General features: G+C 45.8%; 1 protein-coding gene across 2 annotated transcripts in view; it reads right to left on the reverse strand.

Moving 5' to 3' along the window:
* Window positions 1-25,532, reverse strand: part of LOC146188252 (uncharacterized) — a 228,692-nt gene that overhangs the window by 39,868 nt on the left and 163,292 nt on the right. For both annotated transcript variants that reach the window (XM_084603705.1, XM_084603706.1), the window contains 4 exons: window positions 14,904-14,955; window positions 6,999-7,085; window positions 5,685-5,842; window positions 2,753-2,918 (listed from right to left, as the gene is read on the reverse strand). In XM_084603705.1, coding sequence (XP_084459831.1) covers window positions 2,753-2,918; window positions 5,685-5,842; window positions 6,999-7,085; window positions 14,904-14,955 — 463 coding nt within the window. The remainder of the gene's footprint in view (window positions 1-2,752; window positions 2,919-5,684; window positions 5,843-6,998; window positions 7,086-14,903; window positions 14,956-25,532) is intronic.

Here is a 25,532-nt window from a genome sequence, read left to right on the forward strand (position 1 = left end):
AGGACCCAGTTCCAACAAGTTAGAAATTTTTCGCTCTGTCGCTGCTGCTCGTCGCTGAGATCGATCAATCACTTGCATGTGAGTAAGCTGGCCTAAACGCTTTTTTTTTTTTTTTTTTTCAAAATTCCTGGGTGCGAAAGTGGAAGGTGGGTTCATTATGCGAGTGGATTGATTACGCGACAAATACAGTATCGTTTTTTTTCGCATAGTAAGTGCTGTCACAAGCCGATTTCTGTATATAAAATCATCAATATATCGAACTATTTCGCAATCCTCTTCAAGTTCGATATATCCAGGTTTGACTATATTGGTTGCTGACTCAACTATAGTAGAGACAGAAGTTTTTAAAGTATAGACACTTCATTTTTGGGTTAGTGCTTTATTTTCTGTAATGATGCGTCAGACATTACTATACATGGACCACCTCATGATATTCGCCTACGGGTGCTGAATAATGTGTAATCATATTTATTTTCTCACCAGTTTCGGTTTCAACAGCCGAGCGATGACTGAGATGTCAGAGTCAAGTCTAGGGATGAACGAAACAGTAATGTAATCGTTCCTGTGTTGTTTTAGTTCACCAGAACACTAAAGCCAGCCTGTCTCAAGGATAAAAATTACAAAAAGTGAATTGTCAGTGATTATATAGCCGTTTTTTCATGTCGCGCGTGATCTAGACTTCATTGTGACATCACAGTCATCTCTTTGCTTCTAAAACCGAAACCAAAATTGCCGAGTAAAGAAAATTCAGTGAAAAATTATTTGGCAGTCGTAGGCAAAAACCGCGTGGTGATCCATATGCAGGAATGTCTTATGCATTATTAACAAAAAGAAAAATGCCATCAAAATTTGGTGTCTATACTTTAAAGTAAGTGCTCTAGTTTGAACTGAAGCAAAATTCATCCGATCAAAGGTTTAGTCAGAGTGTAAATACTTTTCATGTTCCTTGTTTTATTTATTGCATAAATATATAAATAGTATTAAATATGCTCGACAAACAGGAACATGTACGAGTTAGAACCACCAAAGGATCACAAACCCCGATTCCATCAACAAGATATTTCCTTTCAACACCACCTGGAGAGGAACCCCAATTACATACACTTCCAGTTTCCTGAAGCTAATTTGGTTCCTTTCATTCGCAATCATCTCACATATTGAAGAGCTGAAAATATTACAGGCATCAAGGAGGCAATGCCAGAGGCAAGGGGGGGGGAGGGGCAAGACGGCTCTTAGGGGGCACATATTCCGTCGGAAAACAATCATAACCTTTATTTTTTAAATGAATGTGTTCATGAAATATCATGGTTCAAAGGTTCAAGGAGGACATCCCTAACCATCTCCAAGAGAGACCTGAAATCCACTGCTGCTGCAGACATCCTACTTTTGCTTTCAGTTCTGCAACAGACGGGCACGACAGTGAACAAAAAGTTAATCCGCAGGCAAGTTAAAAAAAACTGCATTAATCAATCGACTACAAAACATTTAATAGGCTACCAAATTTCCTGAGCATGAGAAGTAGCACCTATGAAGGCAACATCACTACAGACACAAATCTTCATATGGAGTACACGTGCACCGGATGCTTTAAAGAACAACTACCCGATAAGAATGTGGACAGCACGAAACCTCGTTACCAAAGTTGAATAGCTGCTCTTTTGAACCGAGTATTCATGGGCACTGCTGCTTTGTTGTTGATCAGTGGAGATGTCTAGACAAATTTTATGATAATTGGTGTTTGTTTTTATCGCGTGACACTGAGTTGCTTCATATTTAGTATTTTCACAATAGGAGAGTGCATTAACAGCTGAAATCAAAGAAGTTGTGCTTTTTAGCAATTTTTGCTGACTCACAAAATAATTGAAGCTCACATCAATAAAAGGGGACTTATGCACCATATAGGCACGTACAAGTGAGGAATACATTATACAGTCGAAACCGGATATATCGAACTCGAAGGGGATTGCGAAATAGTTTGATATATTGATAATTCGATATATAGAAATCGGCTTGAGACGCCACTCGCAATCGAGAAAAATGATATTGTATTTGTTGCCTAGTCAACTGACTCGCAAATGAACCTACCTCCCACTTTTGCCCCCGCGAATTTAAAAAAGAAAAAGCCCTTCGGTGGCACGTCCTTCAGTTTTGACCGTCCCATTCACAGCTCATTTATTGGCAGCGCGCCAAGATGCCACTCAGCGATAGAGTGTTCTACACTGTAGCAGTGTTTATCTTTTGACTATACTTTTGATAGATCCTGTGGTGGCAGGGAGCGAACTCAGCAGAGTGCCCGTGACGGCTTGATTGCACAAGCCTGGTTCGATTTATCACGCTGCGCTTAGGGTGGGTGTAGTCCACTGCCATAAAATCATTGGAAAGCGTGATAGCTGGTGAAATTGAGTTCGATATATGATGCAGCTTGTCTATGCTTTTACGTGGGATTTTCAAGGGGATAAATTCCGTGAGATAAATATAACCAAAATTCGAAATATCCGGGTTCGATATATATACGGGTTCGCCTGTATTAGAATTTTGCCAGACTCGAACTAAGGCTGTTATTTGAATCCTGGATGCACTTGGTTGGGCGTGCGTTTTTGACCCCATTTCTCTGTTTTTCAGTATGTTAATGAAAACAAGGACTTCCAGCAGAGTCCTGCCTCCTTTCCTCAAACACACACCAAAATGGTGTGTGTTTGGGGAAATGGATGGATTGATGGACCGAGATGGATGATGACCAGGCAGCACTTACCAAGACTCGCAGATGCTGGCATCTCTGGGCTAGACTGATGGGGGTCATGCCAAGGGGCAAGATGACCAGACCGTGGGAACCACGTAGCTGCAAGCACTCCAGGCCAGCCACACACAGCAGCTCCGAGAGGCCACCCAGTGAAGCTGGGGGCAGGGGTTCAGCCGTCCTGCCGACAAGCGGTGTGACATTTGAAGCTTATGCACATGTCATCTACTCTCGTAACCTCAGTTCCAACTTGTAACCTTAAAGGTCAACTCTGAGGGTTCTCGAATTTTACAAGGCCATGCTCACAATCCTCCTCTCCCAAGCCATCTACGTCACACAAGTTGTCCTGTTCTCCGAAAGTCCCCTGCCCCCACACACTTCCGGTCAACAATGTGACAGGTTCGAGCAAAAATTTGTGTACGTCCACACAAGCTGTTCAGTCATCCCTGCGTAATGTCTTGCTCTAAGTTGACGTTATTTTTGGTCTGTTTTTTCTAGGACATGGTCAAGTGTGCTTGCATTCATGTGCATATATTTGTGAAGGCAGAAAACTGGGCTAGTTGTGTCATCACTAATAAAAAGACATTAGCGCTCCTCCTGACTTCTATGTCTGTGGCCTTGTTACATGCGCTAGTCTTTTTATTAATCATATACAGTTGAACGCAGATATATCGAATTTTGGTTATATTGAACTCACGGAATATCCCCTTGAAAATCACATGTAAAAGTATAGGAAAGCCACCTCATATATCGAACTCAATTTCACCGGTCGTTCGATATATCGAACTCCGCACCATGCACTGAAAAGTGTGCCTTCCTCAAAGACGATCGAATTACCCTCGGCCGCTTGTCGCGTGAAGTTTTCAAGCCACGTGTTGAAGGAATAAGAGGGGACAGTTCGGCGACGGCTGGTTTAGGGCAGCGCCGCGCCCATTCCCCAAAGGCACGCGCAGCTGCGGTTATCATTTCCCGCGTGACAGCACGTCACATTTGCAAGCCATGTGCATGAATGAACCAGAAAGAACCGGTGGGAACGAGAGGTGAAAAACACGATAGAGCGAAGCGCAAGGGTGTGCCCATTCTTTTGCCGAGCTATCTCTCTCCTTCCTCCCTCCCGGCCTTCGTTCGCGGTAGCACGCGCTATGCATGCGCCAAGCCAGCTCAGCCCGTTCTCAGACAGAACGTCGGACGCTTTCTCCAGCTTGCATTGCGAACCCTCTGCGCGCGGCAGCTGACGTGGCTATGGCACCTGCAGAAGTTAAGAAGCGACAGATCTATATATTTCTTTTTTTTGCGAGAGTTGTCTATTCTTACCGTTGTGCTGTACGTGCAGCGTAGCTTAAGATATGGCGTTACGAAGCGGCACTTTTTTTTTTGCGGGAGTCGTTTATCCTTGCATGTATGAATCAATGAAAGCACGCGGTCAACTGCGATCATGAGACCGGCTTTTAGCATTTTTCGCTTCAAACAGCATTTGCAGCTACTGTATCACGCTTTCCAATGATTTTGTGGCAGTGGACTACGCCCACCCCAAGCGCGGCGTGATAAATTGAACCAGGCTTGTGCAATCAAGCCATCACGGGCACTCTGCCAAGTTCGCTCCCCGCTGCAGCAGGAGTTATCAAAAGATAAACACGCCGATGTTATCGCTGCGCAGCATCTTGGCACGCTGCCAAGAAATGAGCTGTGGATGAGACGACCGAAACGGAGTGGCACGCGATCGACATGCAAGCGAAACGCTGGCGATTTCTGTCACGGCGACACAGAAACCTTGTTTCGAGCTGGGACGCAGCTCCAACAAGTTGGAAATTTTTTGCTCTGTCGCTGCCGCTCGTCGCTGAGATCGCTTAATCACTTGCATGTGAGCGAGCTGGCCGTAACGCTTTTTTTTCTTCAAAATTCTCGAGTGCAAAAGTTGAGGGTGGGTTCATTATGTGAGTGAGTTGATTATGCGACAAATACGGCATCGTTTTTTCGCATCGTAAGTGCCGTCCCAAGCCAATTTCTGTATATCGAATTATTGATATATATCGAACTACTTTGTGACTCCCTTCGAGTTCGATATTCCGGGTTTGACAGCATTTGCAAGCTAGTGGGTGACCAGACGGCTTGGCGTGACATGGTTTAAAAGGCCACAGAGAGTCGGACATGACTGAATAACTGCACTGACGGACTGACTGACATACACTGGAGCTATCTGTTATTTTTATTAACACTGGGCAACTAGAGAAAGTGCTAATACATTTACTGCACAGCAGAGATGCAAGAAAACTGGCGAAACTAGGCAACAGTCCGTAGCCGGCACCTGCTTCATGCTGACGCTTCCTATGCTCTCACTACAGAGCGCCCCCTCATCCGAGGAGGGGGGGTGGGGCTAAATTGCTATACCCATTATGGTTTCTCACCAGTTGTGGCACTAATGTTGGGTCTAAGGCTGAGCAGCAAGTGCAACTTAGCTTTCGCCTCAGGGCCGTGCCAGGCCGAACTGTGCCACAGCAGTGTCATCTGGTAGTATTCTGTTTTGTTATTTTGTCGACCCGCAAGGGGACACTTGGCTAAGGTCCCTCCACTCATGTCAGCGATGTCACTCAAGGACCCCACGCACAACTGCTAGCAAGAGTCAGAAGTGATGATAGCAACCCTCTGGTTGTTCCCTTCTCTCATCTTTTTTTCCTGGCTGCTTAGGGTGATGACCTTGGACAGATGTCATCAACATGACAGGTCAGAGCAAGCTCTACATTTAATTACCCAACATGGCTTTACAAAAGTTTTCATTTTAGTTAGAAAAGAACTACGCAGCAAGCATAAAACAAAATTCAGTTCCGAAATCAGCACAGAAAGTTGCACAGCAGCGCAAAATTTTGTCGTTTCATGCTCAAACAACAGAAGCAGTGTTAATTGCCATGTCCTCCATTGCATGTTCTTTCCAAGCCCTTGCTATACTTACCCCCTGCGAGAAATCAGGGCACTGATACTCAGAAGGTGAGGAAAAGCCCTGGCAACACGTGCCAGCTGCAGCGGGTTCACTTCCAGAGACACGTGCTTCACAGAGTCCAGCTTTGTGATGCGGCACAGAACTGGCTCAAGGCTGTCCCTGTCCAGCACCTGCATTCAAGGGTGCACCATACTCATGAGGAAGTGCATTAGCCTCACATTAAGAGCCCTACCACTAGCCCACATCTCCTTCTACACTGCAGGGGCAACCCCTCAACCTAGCCTTGCCATGTCTTGTACTACACTAGTGCCACCTCTGGACAAGGTTGAGCCAAATGATGCAGTCAGCATCAAATTGATGGTGACATATTTTGTGGTTCTCCAAAAAATAATGCTCCTTTTTCTTCATCCGACCTGCACGGTTACATCTTTGTTTTGTCACCAGTTGCATACTGCCTAAATAAGAGACTTGCAGATCCACAAAATGTTAAACGTTTATTCCTCCCACAAAGTCAGACAGCGAGAGGTGAACCCAGACTTGCCCGAATGTGCAGTTAATTTTATTTTTTTAGAAATCCCTGACAGCAACTGTTCAGACCGCCTTGTTACAGCTCATGAATTTGAGCCCTCATGTAAACATGGTTAACATGGACCACAATTGCAAGCTGAGGTGTTTTGAAGTGTGCTTGCTCTCTAAATGGATGCAGCAAGGCAAGGCAACCTTTCCCAAGCATATAGGCATACAGCCATACAAAAAAATCTAGGCAATTGTCACAAATACGAAACCGCGTTCCAATGTTGGGTAACCTTAGTTATTTCCCTGACTAGATTTTATCGAACTTTCCAGGCCTAGTTGTTTTCAGTGCCACCCCCTTCTTTTCCCCCTATTAACTCTATTTGAGGATAACAGTACAAGTGGGTCCACTGACACAAAACTAAGCTAGCTCGTACCTACAAATCACAAAGCACTCCCCACTGGCTGATATACCTGATAAATTAAAAAAAATGCTGCCCATGATTGCATGCTGTGATTGCAGGGCCAATTTTAAGTGAACAAAGCAGCAAAACTGCGCAAGTACCCAACTGATATTTTTCGACGATTGAGGAATTGTCATGACACGCACCCCATGCAAATGTGCAACAATCTCACAGCCGCTATTTCAGACTCTCTGGGGCCCAAAGTGCAATTTTTCCAAATAAAACAAGCACCAGCAATGCTATGCAGATGGTTTTTCATCTGAAAGCTCACTTTCTCTGCCAGATATAGACACTAAACAAAATATTTGTACGACAAGCGAAGACATTTCCTCCTCGCGGTGCCACTTACCAGCTCTTCAGTTTGCATCTTCTTCAACATATCCACACAGGCATCCCAGTCGGTGACACAAAACTGGCGGAAGTTGACGCGCTTCCACTGGGAAAGAAAGCAATGATTCCTTAACTACATGAGCAGAGCAACACTGCCTCCCATGAAAACAATTCACTGCAAGCACTTAGGCATAGGTTCTTCATGAGAACAAATTTCCATTAAAGCACGAAACAAATTCTCTTCTGGAAAAAAGCAGCGCACCAGCACAATGACGAGGGCGGAAGGAACAACACACCCTTCAAAATTTGACACTACATTACTGAAGTCGAACCGTTCCATGATAATTGGCACCTCAAGCTCTCATTGGCCAAGTACTACTCAAACATATCTACAGAAACTGTATATATATTATTGTTAGCTATACTTGCCATCAGGGTGTCACGCCGTAACCGGAACCAAACCAAAATTTTTGCTCGGAACAGGAACCAAATCGAACCTGAATTTTTTTTCACCATCTTAGAATTGAACCTGAACCAGAACAAATCGGAACCGCTCTGAACCGGTTTGCGGTACAGTTGCGACCCACTTTTACTAGCAACTATGCCCCTTGTCGAACACAATCAGAGCTCCGTTGAACGCATCATTGTTACTCGGCTTTCTATAATTGGTTTACAGGAAAGGGAAGGCATAGTATCTGTAACTCGGGAAATTTCGCTGAAACAACTCACGGACAAATCTCGCTGATGTTCGACTTTCGCTGTAAGCATAGAAAGGCTTTCATCACAAAATATATTGCCACATGCAAACATCAATCTCTGGTGTCGGTCTATCATTTCATCCCAAATACGGATGATCAATGCACTGTGCCATGGCGCCGCTAATTGAGAAAGCTGCCCCATTCAAGAGCCTTCCTAGGCAGTGAAATAATAGCTGATAATTTGTAAGTTCAGTTGCACATTTAGGTAAATAAAGATATAATCATGCTCAACTCAGAAATCGAAATAAAGAATCTTTAAAAACATGTCGCGCAAGTAATTTTATTTTCCTATCGTACGAAGTCGCAGTGAGTCACATGGCACGTGCATAGTAGCCATACGCAATGCAACACCAGCAGATGAAATTTCGTTGACCGAGACTCCAGAATGATAAGTCGACCCTGATGCCGGGAAGGCCTCCTTGGGCAGTAATTTACCAGCCTGGTCTTGAGTTGTATCTGAACTTAGCACAAGCTACAATCCGTAAGTCGATTTCCCCTTTTGTCATTGCTTTCTTTTGTCCGTAACGACTGCTTGTTTATTTCCCTTTGCTAGGAAAACCTATTCCAAGAGCCCAGGTAGCACCGGACATAAGAATAACGTTATAAAATTGTTATGTAAGTTGCCTGAATGTTGCTAACATTAGTAGAACATTCAGAAGCAACATATAATACCAATGAGGGCTCTTGAATGTTACTGTAATGTTAATTTCTACTTAGGCATGCAACAGGATTATCATCTGGGAAGAGGCAGCACACCAGCACAATGAACAAGATACATCCCAAAATTTGACACTACACTGCTCAAGTCAAACCCATGATAATTTGCACCCCATGCTCTGATTGGCCAAACAACCATATCTACAGAAAATGGATATTATTCTGGTTAGCTATACTTGTTCCAAGGGGTAATGATGGTCAACGATAATTAACACCTGGCTTTTTGAAGCAGTGTCAAGTCCTTCATGAACATAAATTTCTGCTGAAGCATGCAATAGGGTTATCTTTTAGGAAAATAAGAACAGGGAACCAGTACAATGAGGAGGAAGGAATGGACAAGACACGTCCCAAAATTTGACACTACACTGCTCAAGTCAAACCTGTGATAATTTGCACCCCATGCTTTCATTGGACAAGCACTATTCAAATATACCTATAGCAAATGGATATATTCTGGCTAGCTATACTTGTCACAAGGGGTGACGAAGGCCAATCCTGATTATTATCTGGCTTTATGAAGATCTGTTAGGTTTTTCACGAGAAAAAATTTTCAGTAAATCAACGTGATTTTTCTATTTAAAAACAGCTCACCACTACAGTGATGAGAGATGAAGAACTAAGACATGCTTTAATGTTTGACACTATATTTCTTCAGTCAAGCCAGTGATAATTTGCACCCCATCATCTCATTAGTGACTACTCAAACATATCTACAGAAAACGGATATATTCTGGTTAGATATACTTGCCACAACAAACAATGAAGGTCAATCATGATTATAAACTGGCTTTATGCAAATCTGTTAGGTTGTTCATGAGAATAAATTTTCACTAAATATTCAACATGATTTTTTTTCTATTTAAAAACAGCTCACCACTACAATGATGGGAGATGAAGAACTAGGACATGCTTTAATGTTTGACACTACACTGCTCCAGTCAAGCCAGAGACAATTTGCACCCCATAATCTCATCAGCAACTACTCAAACATATCTACAGAAAAAGGATATATTCTGGTTAGATATACTTGGCACAACAAACGATGAAGGCCAATCATGATTATTAACCGGCTCTTTGAAGCTGTGTTAAGTTCTGCATAAGAACAAATTTCTGCTAAGTATGCGACAGGATTATCTTCTATGAAATAGCAGAGCACCAGCATAATGACAAGAGAGGAAGAGACAAGACACACCATTGTGCTGGTGTGTCTTGACCCCACCTACCTAGAACGTCTTACTACCAACTCACCCATCAGTCTGTGCTATTGAGGATTATCTGCTTGTACTTAAACACAAACTGATCTAATGTAAGTTTAGTTGTGGCAGTGAACATACCAGGGGATGTTTTTTGTAATGCCATGACAGGCTATAAGGAAAAAAGACAGGCTGATAGTTTGCACTAGTCCTGTCGTGTCAACTGTCTTCATGACATCTTTTCTGCATAGAGTCTATTATGGCATTACAAAATTCAAGCCGCCTAGCCCGACAGGAACTCTTAGCAGGGGATGGGCTACTTGACACTCTCTTAAGACCGCTAAAGGAAGAGGTTTATCAAAAGGATCTTTGGAAAAATTTTCATGAAAAGATGTACTTGAAACATCCTGCTAAAGCATGCCAAAATTGTAGGAATTTAGACTGTGTTAAAGGCGCGATGACAGAGTCGGTCAATGTATTGCCATTTTGTACTTCTGTGAATAATATACATGTCTGTGATTAAGTATGTAAAGTTTCAGTGCCTAGCGCACAGTGCATATTACTAAAGAAATGTGATAGAAGCTCCTCCCACCGAGACTGACCGTCATTGACTCGTGTGATATGTCACAGAGGATAAGCGGCGGAGCTTCTGCAAAGCAGGCTGCCATATCAAATCACATCTCTCTCTCTCTCTCTTTTGTGGATGATTGACACAGTGGTTGTCCCTCATGCAGATCTGCTCGACGAAGATATGTTACTGCGTAAAAGCAATATAGAGTAATATGTTTTCGTCAGCATAATTGCACGGTCACAGTCAATGGGCTGCGCAGTTAAGTTCCTTAGCTCATCGACGCACTGATCTGTTTCATTACACTGGTGACGAAGCAAGCACGATGGTTGCCTATCGTGAGATTTTCGGCCCCACGATGCCGATGGAACTGATCAGCGGATGGTCACCCGATCTTTTTTGCTCAGATCAGAGACCAAGCAAGAACTTGACACCTGATGAGTAAACTGCCTGAACAGCTGCGCTTGTCTATAGCTTAGCTGTGTTAGAAAAAGGAAAACAAGTGGCCGCACTTTGTATGTTCTACCTTCTCATCAAGAATGACCTTGGCCAGAAATGTTATTCGGCACCGAACTGTCGGCCCGTTCCATGACAAATAGGCCTAGCGCGAGGTTTGGGTCTAGAGTTCCGGCGATTGCGGAGCTCGCATTCACAAGCTTTAGTGCTTGCAGGTGGCCATAGACAGGGTGTCTAGCAAAACCACTATTTTCAAAATCCCTGACTTTTCCAGATTTTTTCTGATTATTTCAGGTCAAATTCCCTGACGAGTGAAGAGGCCCAAAAATGTAGCTGCTGATGATAATGAGCATAGACAAATATTTCCCAATAAAAAGCTACTTATTAATCATATTCTGCAGTTTACAATAGTGAAAGGCTGTTATCAGAGTTAATGGCGGGTAAAAACGTCGCAAGTTTACAGAATTAAAACCGCACTGATGCCAGCCTCAGCAAAGCTCTTTTATACTACCAGTTGCGAAATTTCCTATAGGCTCCATGGATCAAAAAACGGCGGTTTTCATTGGTCAAATTTCGGGTGTATAGGGACCGGACAGCTGAACGGGTGGCGCCGCCTCTCGGCGCATCGCTCAATAGCTGGAATGTGCCGGCTGGGGACGGCGCATTGCCAGCGCATTGGAGCACGCTGTTTGTCGTTGATTTGTGTGGAAATTAGAAATCCTAAGGTTTAGATGATGTTGTGCGTGAATATATCCTCAAGAGAGCAGAAAGTTGGGCTAGTTGTGTGAATATGTCCAGTGAAACGAAGTCTGCCAAGCAAGGCTGGCGAAACGTGGTGCATTGTTGGCTGCACTGGCAGCTACGCAAATTCTTCGGATGGTTTTAAGTCGATTCATTTCTATGGGTTTCCACACAAGCATGAGTGGCGGGTGACCTAAGCATGGTTTTTTGAAAGGCAGAGGCACGAATCTACGTATTTGGTTACTGTGTGGTCATGGAAAGTGCCGAATTTTTAAAATTCCACTTGCTACCGGATGTTTTGTGCCTTCTGTTCCCCAGGAGTGACGGCACGAGAGTCTCGGAGTCGAAGCTGCACTCCTTTATCTGTAGTCACTTTATTGACAATTGAAAATCGAAGGAACCCAACAGTGTAAGTTCCCCTGTTAGCATTTCCCCGCCTGTGTACAAGAAAACCTCAGCCCGGAAAAAGAAAAGGCAGCTCCACCATCGTCGTTCGGGCTGCGTTACGATCTTCACTGATGGGCAGAGACAATGTTTGTGCAGCTACTTTCGCTGACATAGTCAAAGGAATGGCTTTCAGTTACCCGGATTCCTTTACGTGCAAATAGAAAACTACCTACATGGTCGTATCCTCTCACACTCATCAGGTATCGAGGTCAGATATCGGCCTCGCAAGTTCGTGGTACGCTGAGAAAGTAGAACACCTTCGCGAACGAGCCATCAGAGAGATTCATTTAACAATAGAACGCTCCCTTAGTTGTCGGTGGCTTATTTTACAACACATCACACTGTGTGTGTGTGTTTTTTTTTTCGATTGTATTTAACAGGTTGACAGTATTGGACATCTGCCTTCAAATGTTCAAGGCAGATGCGGTCAATCGCATTGAACTTCCTGCGCTGAGAGAACGCCTAAATAAGCAAAAGCCAAATACTACCAAGATCTCTCTATCATAGCAGGCGTCCAAAAATATAGGGCCGCTGATAGCAGGAAGTTTAATCTTTTTCTTTTCACAACCTCCGCAGAATGTCGAAAGAAAGGTATTTAGAGTATAATATTTTCTAAGTCAATTATATGCAGCAGCTCCAACGTGTTCAACAAGAGCATTCGTATATGTAAAAATGATGCTGAGGTGGTATTACTCATTTGACTTATATTATGATTAAGTTTGATAGTCTCAAGGACGGGTTCAGTGAGCTATTGTAGCGTGTTTGTGTAGGAAGTCCTAGAAGTATATGTCTGCTTTTCCAACCATAAATAGGATCCTACTTTTGCCTTGCTTGTTTATTTTTCTTCTTTTACAGCTCTCATTGCAAGGTTGAAACTGGAATGTCATTTGCTATTATTCTACTCTGAATCGTTTGAGCCTAGCTATTATCAAAAAGACAGGTGCGGCATCTTTCTCATTTTACATGAACGCTGACCATTACAACTACCACTACTACAGCGCCACGGCTACACGGCTCGGCGGTATTTGATCTTCAGGCAGGTTTCGACTAGACCTAATATAAGAGGAACGCGCGGTGCAGGCGCAATTCCTGTCTTCGAAGTCGTCTTAACAAGTGCCTAACGAAGGTGTTCCTAGCGCAAGGTGAAATCCCGCGTGCGGCATTTTCGAGCATATAACAGAAATACCATGCGCCGGGCGGTTTAAAAAAAAAAAAAACATGCACGCCTTGCCGAGGGCGGCCCTTTCCTTTTTCAAGATTTCCCGGTCAAAAAATACTCCTTGCGATTACTTAAAGCAGCTCGAAGCTCTCAAAGCCACACCGCAAAACGACGGGTAGGGACATGCTCAAAAACGCCTCGCAGAACGGAAGCGACTGCGCCGCTCAGCTGCCTCGGCACTCTGCTGCTTCGGCACTCCGCCGCGGGCAGCGCTGTTCCACCAAGGCGACGGTGGCGCCATACAACGGGCGCCCGGTCCCTATATAGGGTGCCTCAATGCTAGGCACCCTTAGTCACAACCAGTCTCGAGGGAGAGTGCGCTTCGCGCGCTTTTAGTGCAAAATCCTTGAAGATTAAAGCCGTAGAATAAATTAAGGGGAGACGCATGTCTTAGAACGGTCAAAAATGGTCAAAAATCGATTTTGTTCTGAATGTTTATCCTTTCATAAGTGGCATAACTGAGTTTGCACAGTACATTATATGGGCTGAAGTAGCAGCGTATAAGCTTCTCAGACTGACCCTGCTAGCAAATGGGAGCCCAAACCCAAACATGATCACCACTGATGTAAATTACCTGCCTGTGACGAATGTTGTAGTGCTAAGCATCTTTGCTTTTCTTTGCACGGGCACTCCGTCTAGCCAGCTGGCGGGCGGCCTTAGCATGCTTAACGAATTGGTCAGTGACAGCTACTGATGAGCGGGCAACATCTGGCAGTAATATTACGTTGAGCATGGTAACGGCTTCATGACCGCATACCAAACGAAACTGTCTGAAGTGTGTCGTTTCCTGGATAACGGTGTTATATGTGAATGATACATACGGCAATATCTGGTCCCAGTTCTTATGGTCTTCGTCGATGTACATAGAAATCATATTGACAATGGTCTTACTGAGCCATTCGGTAAAGACATTCGTCTCCAGATGGTAAGCTGTTATTCTACAGTCACTAGTGCCACTGAGCCACATAACCTCTTGGGCGAGAGCTGAAGTGAATACTGCCTTTTGTCAGTTAAAATGACCACAGGAGCACTGTGGTGAAAGACAAGGTCACAGATAAAAGTGTGCAATATCAGTAGAGATGCCGCTGGGAAGGGCTTTTGTCTCACAATAGCAATAAAAATCTCAGCTGGCACTGCATTTTTGTATCAGAATGCCTGCCACTGATCCCGTCATGTCATCTTACTACTCCCTAAAGGTCTATTCACACTTGCGAATCGTGAAGGGCGTGCAACCGGCTGTCGCATGCAAACAGGAAGCTGCACAGCGGACCGCTGTTCACACTTGCAAGTACGGCCAGCAGGTCACTTTCCACATCTTGTCTACCTTGACTGTTCGCCACATAAAGCTAACTTATGTTCACGTCAGCTGAGTTGCTGATTGGTTTAACGGTTTGCAACCAGCAGTTGAAAAGCTGGAAAATTGAGCAGTGGCCGAATGGCCTACGACTATCACTTCTTGACCAATGCGACCATCCCTTCTCGACCAAAACGGTCGCACGACCTCGGTTAGTCGCAAGTGTGAACAAACCTTCAGTAAGTTCTAGTTACCACATTTAGGAAGCATTACAAGACTATCACTCACTTCTTGCATTGCAGAACGAAGCCAGCATCACACACAGATGCTGAATAAACCCACTAATCTAAAATGCTGAAAATGCCTCTTAGCTCTGTAAGGGTTCCTTGAACTGCCATTGAACTTGCGCTGTTCCGACATGCATCCCCAGTGAAATCTTTTTAATGAACGTTGGCTGCAATTTCACAATTTCCTCCATGTTCGCTACAACAAGGTTAACCTGCATCAGGTGGTAAGCATGCAGAAACTCACCAAGGCAGGCATGGAACAGAGTGTTCTCCATGCGCGGCTGACTCTGGCTGTTCTGAAAATTAAAAAAGTACGAAAAGGCTTATCTGTAAGCATAGTAATTTTCATATGTGTGCATTTTTTTGAAACAAGCAAAATGAAGGGCTAGGCAGGACAACTCAAAACAGTATCACAGCAACTTTTAAAGCCCAAGTAAGCATTTTGTCCTCAGACGTCATCAGAAATGTATCTTTCAAAAAAATGATGGTCATGACATCACAGTCATTCACATGTAGTCAATGCACCTTCCAATGACCTACAACTTCGCACTAGGCAATGACGTGAGAACTGGTTGATACCATTTGCCCTTACTATGTGGCTCCTGCGTTTGAGAAACCACAGTGGCATAAAAAAGGAACGAAAAACTGCATGAACCATCCCAAAAATCAAAATGATACTGCCAAGAAAGGTTAATATGCAGAATAACCAGGACACGATAAAAACGTACAAAACATTCAAGCAAAGGGCAAGCTGAAATTTTTTACACAGCAAGGTAGCAATGATGTCAATGTATGCCAACATTCATGGCTTTGGTGTGCATGGACAACACCATCATTCCTTCCACCTGTTGTATCTACCTCGGTCCTCATTTTTTGTGCTCCCTTCATCATGAACTCCTCACATAGCTACTGAATGCAGTTGTAGATGCAGCCTTTCTATCATAAACAACAGATATAAAAGTATTTGGAAATCCCAACATTTTAGCCACGTACACAATGCACTCTTGCCAGTGAATTTCACTATTTCATATTGTAAGGGACCGGTGGATATGCATGGCATCATTAGGACAGTCTGCTCTTTTAGGTCACTTGTTCAACGCCCAGCTGCGACCGTCTCTCACTTTCCCTCAAGCAGGAGTCAGAAAGAAGTGCACAGAGAGGCAGTTACAGCAGGGTCGAGCTTAATGGAAACATAGGGAGAAAGAATGCAGTTCAGTCTTCCGAGGACTTTGTGGTTGCGCTTTGTGGGGACAGGCAGTTTATTTTCACCCCTGCTTTGCGCAGGGGACTTTCTTTTTTTGTGATGAGCGATACGAGCTCTATATGTCGATGACCCCATAGTATGCCAAATGCACCCATTGCCCGGATGAAGGGCAGCCCTGAAACAAAAACCCTCCTTTGGAAGGACAAATGTTGTTCAAACAACAAACTTTGCCAGGCTGAATAGTGTAAGGTCCTCGTTCTTGACGGGGAGCCCATAAAAGTGGCAATTAGTCAGCCCAAGCACGCTCAGTGTGCCTCGGTGACGGTTCCAACCCTGGATGCCAACAATGTAGAAGACTGCAGTGCTTACCGAATGTCGGGGCACGTGTTTAACAGTGACAGACAAGATGCGGAACGTGAGGATGCCGTTCAGCTCTTCTAATGTGGTCCACAATAATGACAAGCTAAACGTCGATAATTGCCTTGCAAAAGGAGCCGCCAGAAACACCTGCTTTGTGCGACGATTGCATATGTCGGACTGCATTTTGATGTGCTTTACTGTGCTTTCGTTTTCTCTCCTAGAGGAGAGAGTTTGTGTAACACTGTGTAGTAAGCATGCGGCGGCATGGCATGTGACCTAGTGGGCTAACCATTTCAACGTTTATTCTTTAAATTCTGTTTGTTATGAAGTGAATTTGTTGCCTATTTCACACTGCTTGCTTTAGAAAGAGGGTGATGCAACCTATGGAAGCAGGAAGACGTGCTGTAATGTGAGCCGGGCACCGCAGTTGACAGAACCGGGCCCCGCGTCCTGGAGAAGTTATTCTGGAGTTGATTTTGATTCGTTGCCTCTTCGACTATGCCAAAGAGTTTAGCCAGTTCCATGTTATCGTGCTCATTGTTTCATGTTGTAAATATGTACATTCCTGTATAAAGTCTCAGTTCATTTTCCCCTCAAGTCCAGTTGTTGCCAGTTATCGTCGACTCTACCATCTCAGACGGTGTGGCACGCACAAAAAGGTATTGGTGCTGAAGAACACAATTCAAAGCAAAGAAAGAGCCACCATTCACTCATATTATACCAAAAATTATATTCAATAAATAGCATCTAGACTCTACAATCATTAGTCCACCAGCTTTCTTCATATTATATTTGTACATTAGACCTATATTTTGTTACTACAGTTTAGAGCAAGAGCAACCCTTATGGCAAAGTAGAAAACATTTTCAGTCTTATTTAAAATGCATGTGCTTCAAGTACCATAAAATCGGTTTATTTAAACACTACACTTAATTCTGTAATAAATTATTTAGAATATATCTATTCAATACCAAAAAATATATCACTGATAATGGGTCTACATCTGTGACAATCAATGAGCTGTGCAGTCTTGCAAAGCTCCGCACTCTGCTATTATTTCTTGTGCTAATAAAGTTTCAACACTGGTGAATAGAAAACTCTTCAGTCAGATGACACCAATACCTAGGCAGATAATAAAACAAAATTGCAAATTAAGGCATATTGTCACGTTGGTAAAAAGGCGTGTGAAGGCCGCTGAGCCGGTAACACAGAGAGCCCGGTGTTGGCGAAGTCCAGGGGCGTACGGTCCGAGCGTGAGAGGGCAACTTCGTCATCGTCTGCTTCTCTGCCTTGTCTTCATCACACTGGCATCATTAGCTGCCCCGGTGAGGAAGCATCGACCCGATGCTCGAGGCAATTCACAGACTCACAAGGAGGGCGTCCTAGCGTGATAAGGTTTGAGTCGAACGACGTGGACCATCTCTGGGCGTGCGGCACGACTTGATCGTGGCGCCTCGTAAGGAAGAACTTCATAGTTGAGAGCACCAACGCGGCGCAGAACTTGGTAAGGACCGAAGTAGCGACGCAAGAGCTTTTCGCTAAGTCCGTGTCGTCGAACTGGAGACCAAGCCCAGACAAGATCACCTGTCTGATATTCAACCTCGCGTTGCCGCAGGTTGTAGTGTCGTGAATCCTGTATACCTGCTGCTCACGGATGCGCAGCTTAGCGAGCTGGAGGGCTTCTTCGGCACATTGCAAAAACTATGCAACGTCATCATTGGGGTGGTTGTCGACATGGGGTAGCATGCCGTCGAGTGTTGTAGTGACTTGGTGGCCATAAACAAGGCTATATTGGTTGTTTCTTAGATGGCTGTGTTATAAGCGAACGTTACGTAAGGTAGGACTGCATCCCACATTTTGTGTTGAACGTCCACATACATTGAAAGCATGTCGGCAAGCGTTCTGTTTAAACGTTCGGTTAATCCATTCATCTGGGGATGGTAAGAAGTAGTCCTGCGGTGACTTGTGTGACTTAAGTCAAGAATGTGCTGCATAAGCTCAGCAGAAAAGGCAGCACCTTGGTCCGTGATCACAATTCGAGGATCCCAACAAATCTATCCCGATTTGTTGGAACGGCTGGGAGGGAGGCTCTGTGGGTTTTAGGAAGCTGGCTGGCTTGACAGGAGGAATCTTTCGGCGCTGACAGTCACGGCAAGTGCGAACGTAATTCGTAACGTCATGTCCCGGACGAGGCCAGTAGTATTTTTCTTGGATTCTGGCTTGCGTTCTCGTGATTCCAAGGTGGCCGGAAGCTGGTTCGTCGTGGCAGGCATGTAAAATTTCATTGCGTAGGTTCCAAGGAATGACAAGCAAGTAATGTCGACTGTTGGGGGTAAAATTCTTCTTGAAAAGCACGTTGTCGCGTAAGCAGAGAGAGGATAAAGCGCGCTGGTAAGATACATGAACTCTGCCGCTAGCACTTTGCAGATAATCAATTATTGCCTGAAGATCAGGATCAGTGTGTTGTTGCACGCCGAAGTCTGTAGAGCTCACTGCGTTGACGAAGACATCGTCGTCTTCGCCTGTGTCTGTAGGGACAGGTTCAACGGGAGCTCGGGAAAGACAATCTACGTCCAAATGTCTCACTGTGATGTCATATTCTTGTAGGCGCAGACTCCATCATGCAAGGCACCCTGATGGATCTTAGATACTGGCTAACCAACAAAGTGCGTGGTGATCCGTCACTACTATGAAAGGTCTCCCAAAAAGGTATGGCCTGAACTTCATAATTGCCCACACGATGGCAAGGCACTCTTTTTCAGGGGCAGAATAATTGCCCTCGGTCTTCGACAAAGAACGACTTGCGTAAGCAAGTACACGCTGTTGACCCTTTTGGACCTAGGATAGCGCCCAAACCAAAATTACTTGTATCTGTGTGTACCTTCGTATCAGCATATTCATCAAAGTGCGCCAGAATGGGTGGTGACTGAAGGTGGCGCTGAAGGTCATGAAAAGTCTGCTGCTGCGGTGTTTCCCATTGGAACTGTACATCTGCCTTAGTGAGATAAGTAAGGGGCACGGCGATTTTTTAGAAATTTGGCACAAAGCAGCGGTAGTATGCATATAACCCGAGGAAGCGTCGAAGTTCCTTCTGGTCTCGTGGCGGCGGGAAATTCGCAATGGCAACAGTTTTCTCGGGATCAGGAAGGACCCTTTCCTTGTTGACGACGTGGCCTGAAAATTTCAATTCTTCGTAGGTGAAGTGACATTTGTCTGCCTTTAATGTAATGCCGGAGGACTTTATAGCTTGCAGAACTGCCTCGAGGCGATGAATGTGCTCTGCAAAACTTGGGGCAAAGACGATCACATCATCCAGGTATACAAGACACTTCTGCCATTTCAGGTCCGCGAGAACGTTGTCCATAAGCAAAGGCCGCACGGCATAACCTGAACTCGTGCAGCTCGTCTGCAGTGACAAATGCAGTCTTCTCGCGGTCTCTCTCGTCTACCTTGATTTGCCAGTACCCAAATTTGAGGTCCATGGAAGAAAAATACTTGGTATTGCATAGGCGATCTAAAGCGTCATCGATTCTGGGCAAGGAGTAAACATCCTTTTTAGTTACATTGTTCAATCATAGGTAGTCGACCCAGAACCGTAATGTGCCACCCAGGGGCTCTGAGATGGTTGAATAACGTCGTAATCAAGCATTTCCTTAACTTGAGAGCTAAATGCGGCACGTTCTTTAGATGAGACACGATAGGGTGACTGTCGGAGTAGTTGTACTGGGGCCGTATCCAGCGGAGGTTCCTTTCGTGAACCGTTCTCTTTCAAGATGACGTCAGCAAGACAGCGGGCGCCACCTCACGGCGAAGACAGGAAAGATAGCGGCCAATCGGCAATGGCGCCAGATCGTAGGCATGTCCACAACGAGCATGTGTCTTTTTCTGGTACCAAATACTTGTACCAAAGTGGTATTAAGCACGAACTAAATCTAATAATTACATAGTAATGCAAACTAGAGAATAATTAACTGAAATATTCTAAGAAACTTCCTGTTAACAACTGCCAAGCAATTTTCTTGGCTCATGAGTACCTTTTTCGCCACTAGATGGTGTCGCGCGCACAGCGTCGTCGTCTGCTTCCTTGCTTGCTGTGAAGTTTTTGTAAGTTTTGTCTATCGCACAGAATGGCAAATATCCCAACAACGAGGTCTACAACGCCCGTAGTATGCAGTCCGAATCACGCTAGCTCTATGACGGAGGAGTTGCTGCCGCCTTTACGAGTACGAACGAGCTGCTTGATACCGGCACCGCAGCGGCGCGTCCGCACCTGTCTATGTAGCGGGGCAGCATCCGTAGCCTTATCGGCTGCTCAAGCATCGTGAGTATGCGCAAACTTTCCGTGAATAGCTGTCAATGTAGGACACAGCCGATGACATATGGAATCCGACCGCACTCGATCCAGTCAGCCACCGTCTGCTCTCCTTCCGCTGATGTAGGAGGAGGCAAAAACTCAGCCCGCACACTTACGGGCGCGAATTATTTGTCTCTACGACTGCCGGATTCAAATGGTCGCACTGCTGTTGACCGAGAGCTCCCGATCGCAAAGTAGCGATCGAAGTGCGTAAAGCACCTTTGCTTTTGACGGCAGCCCGGCATGCGCGCCTTCATTCCCACTTCACTTCGCTATCGCCACACAGCCTTAGCCAGTGTTGCCGCAAAACCTCCTGAGACATGCAGAAGGCGTCGTCTCGTTTTTCTTTTTTTTTTTATTGCATCAGTTTACTAAAACCGCCAAGCGCTGCCCCTCCCCTCCCCCCAAAGAAAGCAAACAAAAAAAATACCACGGCCGTACTCAAGCAGCTGCGCGGCACGCGCCGTCGCTCGACTACGGCCATGAGGCGCCACAGCAAGCGCAGAGCGGTTCCATCACGAAACAGACCAACTCGTCGCGGTTCCTGCAACGGCCGGCAAAACAGTTCCTTTCGAAGCGGTGGCCCTGCCCCGTGACGTAGGCGAAAAACTCGGAGCCGCCTCCAGAAGTTCTGGGGGTCACGCCGGACGTGACGCAGCAAACAATTAGGAGCGGCGAAAGGAACCAGTTCCCGAACGGAACCGTCGCTGGATCTGGCCCCTGTATCGTCCGTAATAATGCGATGTTTTACGTGTGCTCGACCAACACGCGGCAGCGACACGAACGCATTTCTTTAGTGATTGAGGAGGTTCCTCAGGATATCTTGCTCCGTCTGCGGTGGTGCCAGGTTGATGTCGTACTTCAGGTCAGCGACTTCCACTTGTTCCAGTCGAGAATCACAAGTTAAACTGTGCACGCACCTAGTTTCAGTAATGGCATCGATATAAGCGCACGTTGTTCCCTTATTGAGATACCAGTGTTCGTTGCTGAAATTGGTGAGAAGTAAGTCGACTTTCCCATCTTCGAGGATGACGACAGCCCGAGCAACAGAAATGCCATGGTCGAGAAGCAAAGGTGGTTTACTGCCGATGACACCTTCAACTCCCCGGAGAGTGTGCGCACCGACGGTCACCATCACACTGGAGCGGGGAGGTACAGCCACGTGCTCGTCGATAATGTGGAGTGGCGTCGGCAGAACACAGTTAACTTTGTGGGCATTCTCAGTCGAAAACTGAACCGACAGACTGGAGGTCGATGATGGCGCCGTTTTCCATCAGGAAGGCCATACCCAGTATAACGTCTCTGGAACAATCTGCTAGCACAACAAACGTTGCCAGAAAGGTTCGCCCTTGAACTGTGACTCACGCTGTGCATGTTCCTCTAGGTGTTATCAAATGTCCTCCAGCGGTACATATCTCTGGGCCATCCCAAGCTGTCGTAACCTTGAGTGCCGCGGCGAATGATCCACTCAGCATGGAATAATCAGCCCCAGTATCCATCAAAGTGGTTTCGGCGGTGCCGTCAACTGAAAGGTCTAAATCGGCTGGCGGTGACGTCTCGCTGCGGTAATGTCGAGGTGTCCTGTCTCGGCTTCGGTGCATTGAAGAGATGCGTTGTCGTAGAGAAGCAGTCAGGCTACGCAGTTGGTCGGGTTGTCGGCTTGTCGTTAACTTGGGCGGCTTGGTAATCGTGGTCATCTCTGAATTGTTTGGCGCCGGCAAAATGATTTGCGTCGTTGGAGACGCAGCAGCCACACCTCGAAGCTGCTGCGTCTAGTTTCCCCTACGGGAATTTCTAGAGTGGTCCCGCAGCTCGGAGGAATCGTAGCAGCGGGGCGAAGGTGATCGGCGGCGCTGGACTGATTCCGGGTTAGAAAGGTAGTCGGTAATCCCTCGTGGGCGCTCTCCTGGCTGCGGACAGCGAGCGCCGAAGGGGAGTCCGCAAAGACCCATCTCTTTGTACAGGCAGCGACGCCAAACATGCCCAGTTTCGCCACAATGGTAGCACAACGGCTGGTAGTACACGGTTCGCCAGATGTCGGTTCGGCGGCGCCTAGGTCGCTGCAGGAAAGTCAGCTGGGAAGGTGGCAGTGGCATTTGGGAGGCGGCCAGCGCAGGTGCTTCGTAGCACTGTGTTGAAGGCGGCAGAAAACGGCTTGCGACGGCGGCGTAACTCATTGTAGGTGGTTGTAGAGGGCATGCAAGAAGCGGCGCGGCACCCAAAGCTTGTTGCACTTCTTTGTGAACAAAATCGGTGACTGATGCAACTTGCGGCTGCGCCAGCGTAGGAAAGTTTCGCCACCTCTTCACACACAATGGCTTGAATGGTCTCCCGCAGTGAGTCTCCTGATGACACGGTGGACTTCTCATCACATGTGGACTGCATCGACACGGTCATGCGCTCGTACTGCTGTGCCTGCATGTCAAGCGCTCTCTCGATGGAAGTAGCTTCCGTAAAAAAAGCATCTACGGTCACTGGCGGACTGCGAACGAAGCCGGCGAAGAGCTGTCCTTTCACACCTCTCATTAATAATAGCGATTTCCACTCTTCCGATATGTTTGGATCTGTGCGGCGGAACAAGAGCTTCATCTCCTCCGCGTACACCATCACGCTTTCGTTCAGATGCTGAATGCAACTCTGAAGTAGAAGATCGGCCTTTTCTTTACGGACTGTGCTAATAAATGCCTGAAGAATTTCTGCTTTGAACATATCTTGCATTTGCAGGCGAGATTCATGATTGACGTACCAGGTCCTCGCTGAGTCCTCCAGGGCAAAGTAGACATGGCGCATCTTTGCGTTCGCGTCCCAGGCATTAAAGGTGGCCACCCGGTCGAACTGGTCCAGCCAATCCTCGGCATCTTCATGCGGAAGACCATCATGAAAGCGAGAGCAGTCTCGCTGGTGAAGTAGGACATTGGCAGGAATCTCTTGTGTGCTCATAGTGACAGTTTGTGTACTCATGGATGGTAGACCAGGAAGCGGAAAGAATTTGGGAGACGCGCCACGTAGTTGCCGGCTGCCCTGGTGAACAGGAGTTTCTACCCTGGGAGTGCATCCTTGGCTGCAGTCGCGGCTTGATAGGGGCATCTGGTACATGAAAGATCTGCCCAGCACTTCTCCACCAGATGTCACGGTGGTAAAAAGGTGTGTGAAGGCCGCTGAGCTGGTAACACAGAGCCCGGTGCTGGCAAAGTCCAGGGGCGTATGGTCCAAGCGCGAGAGGGCAACTTCGTCATCTGCTTCTCTGCCTTGTCTTCATCACACTGGCATCAATATTAAAGCTTAAAAATTATTCTTCCAAAAGTTATAGATGAACCAAGGCGAGCGTTACAATACTACACAGTGTTTACGCCAAACATACGATTAAGAAGCGAAATTTCTCAGTTCAGTGACACACTACATTGCAAGGCGGTAAAGTTTCGCGACCCGTACCTTCAATTTCAGCCCTCACAACATGCACATATTGTAAGCCCTTTGTGTGCACGTCAACTTCAACTGTACATATTCATCATCATCAGTCATCTCGTCAGAGAGAAGACGAAGTATGAATGAAACACTGCTGGTTTGTAGCTGCTGCATCGGTTGAGCTGGCAATAGAAAAGTGAACCTGCCAAAGTGTCTCTTGTTCCTGGCGTCCTCTACGTGGCACCCCCTGTCGCTCCGTTCCGGACGTATTGTTGGCGACACATGCACTGTCATGACGCAGGCCGACTCGCATCACCCAACTGTAATTACCATTCCGGTGCCTGCCACTACAGACGCGCATTCGCCAGGTGCCCATGCTTCCTCTGTGAAGCCGACGTCCTCTGCCATTCCTCAGCCATTCAGCCAGACTACTTGGTTTGTAAGCTCCCGTAAGTACGACCCTTTGGTTTTGCCGAACTCCCAAGTGACGATGTGGACGACTGGCTACAACAGTATTTTCAAAATCTCAGACTTTTCCAGGTTTCCCTTATTATTTCAGTTCAAATTCTTCACGAATAAAGAGACTAAAAAATGCTGATGATAATGTGCTTAAACGAACAATTCGCGACAAAAAGCTATTTATTAATCGTATTCTGCAACTTAAAATAGTGAAAGACTGTTACTAGGGTTAATGGCCAGTAAAAACATTAAAAGTTTACTGAAAATTAAAAGTGCACTGATGCCAGTCTCAGCAAAGCTCTTTGAAACCACCAGTTGCGAAACTTCCTATAGGCCACATGTATAAAAAAAACTGCGATTTTTATTGGTCGAAATTCGGGTGTATATAGGGTATATCCATGCGAGGCACCCTAGAAGCATAATAGGGATGGCGCCCGCAGTCATTAAAGGAAACTGCATAAGTCACAAACTTTCAGATTCTTCATAAATGTGCAATCACCTGGAAAATAAAATTAGTTGAAGACTTGCGGATGCGAAAATTTTTAAAGGTAAGAGCCGTAGAGTCAAGGCAAGACGAGAGTCTTAGAATGGCCGAAAATGGCCAAAAATCAATTTTGAGAAAAACTCATTTTTTGGAACGTTTATCTTTTCAAGCACCTGCACTCAAATTATTACATGCCGGATTCGGTCATGAAATGCGATAAAATCGGCTTTCAAAATGTCACGGCAGCCACGAAATGCCCCCGAAAAGAGGAAATTTGTTGAAATCCGTGGGTAGTGCAACCGGCCAATCACCACCATTTTGGGCCTGGTGTGAAGCTGTTATCTTTGTGCACAATTTGTGCCATTGGACTGGGTCATTGAATGGGTGCACGTGCTGGTTTTCCAAAGGCTGTTTATGGTCTCTGATAAGTGCACCACTCTCCCATAGCTGGCATGCCTGGCGCGTCACTCTTTTTTTTTTCTTTGTTTTGCGTTCGCCGCCGTTGCTGCCGCTTGGTGCACATCTGTGTTTGCGCTCGTGTTTCTGGATGCACCACTTTATGCAGAGTTTTTCCTTATGATCGAGATGCCAGAAAACAGTAGATTGT

Source organism: Amblyomma maculatum, chromosome 5 (assembly GCF_055883805.1).
Source record: "Amblyomma maculatum isolate TAMU_Amacu chromosome 5, ASM5588380v1, whole genome shotgun sequence".
Classification (NCBI taxonomy): Eukaryota; Metazoa; Arthropoda; class Arachnida; order Ixodida; family Ixodidae; genus Amblyomma; species Amblyomma maculatum.